Raw genomic sequence first — 7,710 nt, 5'->3', positions numbered from 1 at the left:
AGAGAGAGGAAGTATGTATCATGTGCACATTTGTATGCGAAGAGCACAAGTACCATAACTCATAGAGAAAATTGCAAATTCTCCAAGGAGAAGTACAGTGAATCTTCTTTGCCTCATGCTGGTCCAGTCACAGGACCATGCACGGGGCAGGGGCCCAGCAAAAGGCAACATTGCTTGAGCCAGTGAGGGCAGAATTTGTGTAGGTGATTATGTAAGTGTGTAGAAAGGTACAATGAATATGTCTCTGTGACAACATGTCAATGAGTATGTGTCCTGGAAAGGAAATAAGAGAAGAAAAACAATATGAGGTTTAAGCAAGAAGGAATAATGTATTCTTGGAGTGAAGAGAAGACTTACAGGTGGAATACTGAGGATGAGGAGTGGCTTGGGACAGACATCATGGAACTCAGATGTGACTCAGTCCAGAATAAGAAGAGAGTCTTGTTCTACTTATGGCTGCCCAAGTGACAGGCTCTGGCTGTCATTGCACAATACCCTGCTGCTATCCCTGAAATGCCCTCTGAATGTGTCTCCACAGCCTCACAGAAGTACACAGTTCCAGGATTAAATAAATGATACATAAGCTACCCCCTCCCTGTCCATGCATTCTTACTCACAATGGGAGACCAAGAAAGGGGGGAGATTTAACCATTAACACACAGCCAAGAGTGGAGGTAAAAGTAATTTAATGGGACAGAGCAGAAACACACATTATTTTTCCATCCAGAATTCCTCTTCAAATGATCTTTGAGCAACTGGAGAAAACACAGACACTAAGACCTTCTGTTTAATTCAGAAACTTAGAGTACTTCTCAGACTGTGTATAAGGGAAGAATTTATAATACATACTTTTAGGATATGATTAAGACAGAGACAATGACTCAGGGTTTCGTTGTATTGATTACAAAGTTTACAGACAATTAAGACACAGAAGCAGATGGAAAGAAGGTGTTCATCAGATGGTGGTCAGCTCCTGAAGGGCCTGGCTGTGGACTGCATCACTTCTGCTTGGTCTTCTGCTGAGCTGGGCCTGCAGTGACTTTTGTGGGGGAAGGCTCAGGAACCTTGGTGTAGCCTGGCTGAGGGACGTTGGTGTAGCCTGGCTGAGGGGCCGCAGTGCAACCTGGCTGAGGGACACTGGTGTAGCCTGGCTGAGGGGCCACAGTGCAGCCTGGCTGGGGGACCACAGTGCAGCCTGGTTGAGGGACCACAGTGGAGCCTGGCTGAGGGACCACAGTGGAACCTGGCTGAGGGACCTTGGTGCAGCCTGGTTGAGGAACCACAGTGGATCCTGGCTGAGGGACCACAGTGCAGCCTGGTTGAGGAACCACAGTGGAGCCTGGCTGAGTGACCTTGGTGCAGCCTGGCTCTGGAGTCTTGGTATTCCCAGGTTGAGGAACATTGGGGTGGCATGGCTCCGTGATTATGGGAACAAGTGGTCCTTGAGGTGGAGGCTGGGAGGGTTGCTTCACTTGCTGCTCTTGAAGTTGAGGGGGTGGGACAAAGGGCTGCTTCTGCTGGTAGGAACTCATGTTTCAGAAGAGGCTGAACCTACAGGCAGAAAAACTGACTTAGTTTGGAGAAGCAAGGAAGAAACTCAACTTGATGACAAATCTCTTTCATTGCACATCCCTTCATAAGTGAGAGATTCCTTTTTATTTCTTTCTGTTCCTGTGAATTTGAGATCATAGGAGGCTTTATGATCTCTGCATACTTTCAAGGTAAAAGGTAAAGGTGATCTGTTGAGTTTCATGTGAATGGAACCCTTCTCTTTGCTTCCTCTCTACCTAGTGCATCCAGAAATCACACAACACAGACACTGAACACAAACCACTCAATAAAAGAGCAGGTTCCTAGGATTGACATAGGCCCCAGGTTTTCAAAAGTTTGGAAAGATGGTAGAGCAAAAAGTCCCCACTCGTCCATCTGATAGAGTGCCTTAGTTCTCATAGGGCAACTCTGCATGAACCTTCTCTTGGGCCTACAAGAGCCCTCCGGGAGCCTCTGTTTACACTGTCCCCTCTGCAGGTGGTTTCTGGAAGGCTTCCCTCTGCCTCACTGTTTGTCCTCATGTGCTTACTATCCTGGCTCTCCTCCCCAGACCTCTTCCAGATTCTAAGTCAACCTCCTCATTTTACCCCACCAGGGACCATCTACCCTTTTTCTACAATCACTTCTATAATTGTATATTAGTAAATTATTCACATGGATTATATTCTCTGATGTGAAGCAAAGAATTGTGAAGCAAAGAAGAATTTAACTTTCAAGCATTAAAATTGCATAAAGTGTCTACGGCCATACCACCCTGAATGCGCCTGATCTCGTCTGAAATTGCATAAAGCTGCACATTTGACAATGAAATCCTCTATAAAATTAGAGGGACAATTAAAATATCACTGAAAGTGTTACTAACAACCTTTACAGAAATCACTTCCATCTTTAGATCCCCAGTCCACAGCTGTAGTCTTAGGGGAAAGTTAAAAACATCTACATTAGCACCCTTAAGTACAAACTGCTTTTGCATTTAAAATAACCTTTCCTTAGAATGTCCTAAAGTCCCAGTGCAATAAAATACCGTGGGGTAAATGTTAAGAATTTCAAATGGGGAGTCTTACCTGAGAACGTTGAGCTCTCTGGTCTCTCTGGTCTGGTGTGTGAAGTTCCTGGCCAGCTAGATTTTTATACAGAAAATGAGCCCTGCCTTAAGGAAATGAGTTTTTGGAGAGCTGCTCTGCCTTCATTCCAGCTTTTGTGATGAAAATCTTCAGCTTAACATTTTTTCATACTTACTGTCTGACAATGATGTCACCTAGGCCTGTCCCCACAGTCCACCCTTTATGGTATAGTTGCTGTGGACAACAGGTTTCTTGGGGGGCAATGGATTAAATCAAGAGGAAGTACAGGACTACTTGGACCAGAAACAACCATGCTTCTTTATTAAGAACCTAATCTTTACTCAAATTAATCCTGTTTAGCATTTTAGTACTTGAAATTGATATGGAGATGAATAAGAGGCCTTTCTGGTTCTTCTGGGAGCTCATAGGGAAGGTGGTAATAGATAAATCACTTGTCAGTGGGCTCAGGTCTGGGAGGGGAAATAAAAGGCTCAAATGTCTGCCTTGGAAATGAGTTGTCTTCACTCTGGTGGAAGCCATAAAGATGACACATTGGCTGTTTTTTTTTTTTTTTTTTTTTTTTGGTACTGGGGATTCAAACCAGAGCTTTACCACTGAGCTACATCCCCAACCCTTTTTATTTTTCATTTTAAGACACGGTATCTCTGAGCGGCTGAAAGTATCCCTCAGGGCTGAGATTGACCTTGAACTTGGGATTCTCCTGCATGAGCTTCCCAAGTTACTGGCAGTAGAGGCATGTGCCACTGTGCCTGGCTGTTCATGTTGACTTTTTTGAACCTTAAAATTAAAAATATTTTGATTGACATATAGTAATAGTGCATAACTATGAGATACAATGTGATATTGTGATTCGTGTATACATTAGGTGAAACTCAAATCAGAGCCTGTCATCTTAAGCTTTTATCATTTATGACAAAAAATACTAAAAATTCTCTCTTCTAGTTGTTTTTGAAATGCTATGCATTATTGTTAATTATATTCACCTTATGGTGCCACAAAACACCAGAAACTTATTCAGCTTGTATAACTACTGTATTATACCCATAGACCAATCTCTGTCAACCCATTCTCCCTCCCCAGCATCTAGTAACTACTGTTCTCTCAACATCCATGAAGGTGTCTTCATTTTAGATCCCACACAGGAGTGAGATCATGTGATGTTTGTCTCTCTTTGCCTGACTTCCTTCACTTACCATAATAATCTGTAGTTCCATCCATGTTGTCTCAACTAACAAAGTTCCATACATTTTTATGGCCATATAGTATCCTGTTGTGAAAAAAGTCCTCATTTTCTTCATTCATTCATCTGTTGATGGATATTTAGATCAATTCCATATCCTGGCTACTGTAAATAGTGTTGCAATAAACACTGGAGTGCAGGTATCTCTTCAACATGCTGATTTCTTTTCCTTTGTGTATGTACCCAGTAGTGGGATCGAAGGGTAATGGATAATTATATGTTTAGCTTTATGGGGGAAATTGGACATTACATCCATAATGTCTGTACTAATTTACATTCCCACCAACAGGGATAAGAGTTCCCCCTTCATCACACCCTTGATTAATTAATTAATTAATTAAGCATTAATTCTTCTAATCCATGATTATGAGGTATCTTTTCATTTATTTGTATTCTCTTCAATTTTTTTCATCAGTGTTTTATAGTTTTCATTGTAAAGATATTTGGCCTCCTTGGTTAAATTTACTGCAGGGTATTTTCTTTTTGTGGGTATTGTAAATGGGATAATTATCAATTTCTTTTTCAGATAATGTCCCATTAGCATGTAGAAATGCTGTATTGATTTTTGTGTGTCCTGGGACATTATTAAATTCACCTATAAGCTCCAGCATATGTGTGTGTGTGTGTGTGTGTGTGTGTGTGTGTGTAAGTCCACAGGACTTTCTGTGTACAAAATCATGTCATCTGCAAACAAGGGCAGTTTAACTTTCTCTTTTTCAACATGGATGCCCTTTATTTACTTCTCTTGACTAACTGCCTTGGTTCGAACTCCTAATAGTGTTGTGTTGTGTAAAATTGGTGAAGGTGGGTATCCTTACCCTGTTCTAAATCGTAGAGGAAGAGCTTTCAGTCCTTCTCCATTCTGTATGCTGTTAGCTGTTTGTCTTTTATGGCCTTAATTTGTGTAGAGATACATTTCTACAATACCTGATTTGTTGAGAATTCTTATTATTAAGTGATATTGAATCTTATCAAATGCTTTTTCTGCATCTATTGAAATGATCCTGTTTTTGTCCTTGATCCTGTTAATGTAATGTATTAGAGTCATTGATTTGCAGACATTGGATGATCTTTACATCCCTGGAATGAATCCTACTTAATCATTATTTATTCAATGTGCTATTAAATTCAGTTTGTTAGGATTTTATTGAGGATTTTTGCATCTATGTCCATTAGGAATATTGACCTATGGTTTTTGGTATTGTTGTGCTCTTATCTGGTTTGGGTATCAGGGTAATGCTTACTTTGTAGAATGAATTTGGAAGATTTTTTAATAGTTTGATTATAGCTGGGTTTAGTTCTTCTTTAAATGCTTAGTAGAATTTAGCAGTGAAGTCATCAGGTCCTGGATTTTTATTTGATGGAAGTTTTTTTTTTTTTTACTATTGACTTAATCTCATTGCTCATTATTGATCTACTCAGGGTTTCTTTCTTCATGAATCAATTTTGGAAGGTTGTAGGTGTCCAGGAATTTATTCTTTTCTTCTAGTTTTTCAATTTGAGGAATATAGTCGTTTATAATTGTAATGTTTTCATTTTCATCTCCAGTTTTATATAAGTCCCACCTATCTCTCTCTTTTTCTTAGTTTGACTAGCCAAATATTTGTTGATTTTGTCTTTTCAAAAAAACAATTCTTGGTTTCATTCATCTTTTGACTTGCTTTTAAATTTCTATTTCATTTATTTCTGCTCTGATCTTAATTATTTCCTTCATTCTCTTGTTTTGGGTTTAGTTTTTTTCTTATTTTTCTAGTTCCCCAATGTCTAATGTTAAGCTGTTCATTTGAGAGCTTCCTTCTTAAAACTGCTTTTGCTGTATTCTATGAGTTTCAGTAAGTTGTATTTCCATTTTCAATTAACTCAGAATTTTTTTTTTACATTTCTTCATTGACCTATTGGTTTCTTAAGAGCATATTATTTAATTTTCATATATTTATACAATTTCTAGAGTACCCCCTGAGATTAATTACATGGATTAGGACTGATGAATCAACTGCTCAATAAAAATGCAAGTTGAGATTTTCCTCCTTCTGAGACTGAAGCAAACACTCATTGAGCTCCTGGGTGTGGCAGAACCAATGCCTGCTTTTTGTCATGATTTTCAACTTTGGTTGTGTCTCAGCCTGGGTTGGGCCTGGAGGTGGTTTGTGAGACTGCAGGAAGTGCTGTTTAGACTCCAGATGTGGCCGGTTAGTTGTTGAAATTCATCGTGAGGGTCTTCCCTTGCCCAGGCTGGGCCCAGAGACTGGAAATCTAAGAACTCAAGCCAAGAAGTACTTCCTATCTCTTCTGGGAGTAACCATATTGGCTTTATGGTGGGCTATGCTATTGGTATCTCTGGTCCAGTGCAGCCACTGGCAGAAATACTGTGATTTCACTGAAATCTACATACTGGTCTCTGTGAGCTCTGTCTGCTTGCTTATCAGGGCTTAGGTGGGCTAGCCATTCCGTCTCCTCCTATATTCTTCTTGAGCTGAGAAGAGAACTGGCTTTCTAGAAAGCATCTCAGAGTACTAGAGAAGCTGAGGCTTGGCTTTCGCTGTGCTCTCTACTCTCTGTGAGAGCTGTGGTTTCTGGAAATTTCTTTCTTGGTGGTGATGTCCTGACTTGGTAGAAAAGAAGGGATGATATCCAAAGATATACCAGATCTCTTATAATTTTAAAGCAGATTTTTATTCAGTTATGTAAAACATGTAGGTGATACAGTCTTATTCCTCAATTTTTCGGTTTTCACCAAGATGTTATTGTTTGTGTATAGTAGCTAGTTTATCTTTCTAAGGGGAGAGTAAAGACTGGGTTCTCTTATTTAACTGTCTTGGTGATATTCTCAAAATGACATGTTGACCTGGGGTAATATATGTCCTTAAAGAGAGACAGTCAGGATCAAGCAGATTTGCCCAACATGATGGCACTGTCCTAAAGACCCTGACTTTCATGACATCTTTCTTCTCTGGTGTGAACAGAATCTAGAGAACTCTGATTAGAGAATCAGAGTTCATATAGCATCCATTTTCTCTCATTACCAAAAGATGAACCTGAGGTCACTTACTCAGAGTTGCCCTGAATACAATCTCTTATTAGCTGTGTGTGGCCCTTAGGGAATTCCAAAAGTCCTTGAGAGTCAGGTTTGTGGAGGGTTTCTCCTTCCCACTGTGTCACCACTCATGAACGTGATGACCCACACCCAGCCACCACCATCAGCTCCTTCCTCGGTTTCCCAAACCCAGCAGTTGTGCTTCAGCCTCTTACACTGCCTGGTTAGAGTAGATTCTCAGTCAATAGGCAATTATTTTTCTCAATAGACCTATAGGTTCATGGAAGAGAAGAAGAAGAAAAGAGAGAAGAGGGAGGGAGGAAGAAATGAAGGAACAAAGGAGAGAGAGAACTATAAGACAGCTTCTTGAAAATGATTCACTGTCTTATGACAAATTTATGTATGAGTTGAGAAGGAGCAGAGGCTTCCACTGCGTTCCCCACCCATCTCCTCCTTCTCTGCTAGTGTCTGAGAAGCCACCTCCCTCTGGGGTGGTGACAGGGTCTCTGTCACACCTCAGCTCTAGTCTCTAGTATCATAATAGCTCTCCTTTGGGATTGGGTCCTTCTCTCTTTCCTCCTCAAAACCACCTCTCAGTAGCCACAGACACAGGGAGCTACTGTACCTGGGTTCTTATGACCAGGGGAGCCTGCCTCCTGCACCTCTGTCCTCCCTTAAAACTAATTTGTCTCCACAGCCTGGCTGACCTGATACTCAACTTGCAATAAGGGTCTGCTTTGTGTTCACCCCTGATTCATGGTCTTGATTCTAGAAGTAACTCCTTTTTTATTTCCTATGTC

At 40.6% G+C, this 7,710-nt stretch overlaps 1 protein-coding gene across 1 annotated transcript; it reads right to left on the bottom strand.

The window, feature by feature from the left end:
- Positions 1 to 682: 682 nt before the first annotated feature.
- Positions 683 to 2,712, bottom strand: SPRR3 (small proline rich protein 3). Its single transcript, XM_079155568.1, has 2 exons — positions 2,616 to 2,712; positions 683 to 1,551 (listed from the first exon to the last, which is right to left on the bottom strand). The coding sequence occupies exon 2, from the start codon at positions 1,530 to 1,532 to the stop codon at positions 999 to 1,001; it is 534 nt and encodes a 177-aa protein (XP_079011694.1). The 5' UTR covers positions 1,533 to 1,551; positions 2,616 to 2,712; the 3' UTR covers positions 683 to 998.
- Between the last annotated feature and the right edge of the window lie 4,998 nt (positions 2,713 to 7,710).

Source organism: Sciurus vulgaris, assembly GCF_902686455.1.
Source record: "Sciurus vulgaris genome assembly, chromosome: 1".
NCBI lineage: Eukaryota > Metazoa > Chordata > Mammalia > Rodentia > Sciuridae > Sciurus > Sciurus vulgaris.
The sequence above is the reverse complement of the archived record's forward strand: the minus strand, read 5'-3'. Positions and strand labels throughout refer to the sequence as shown.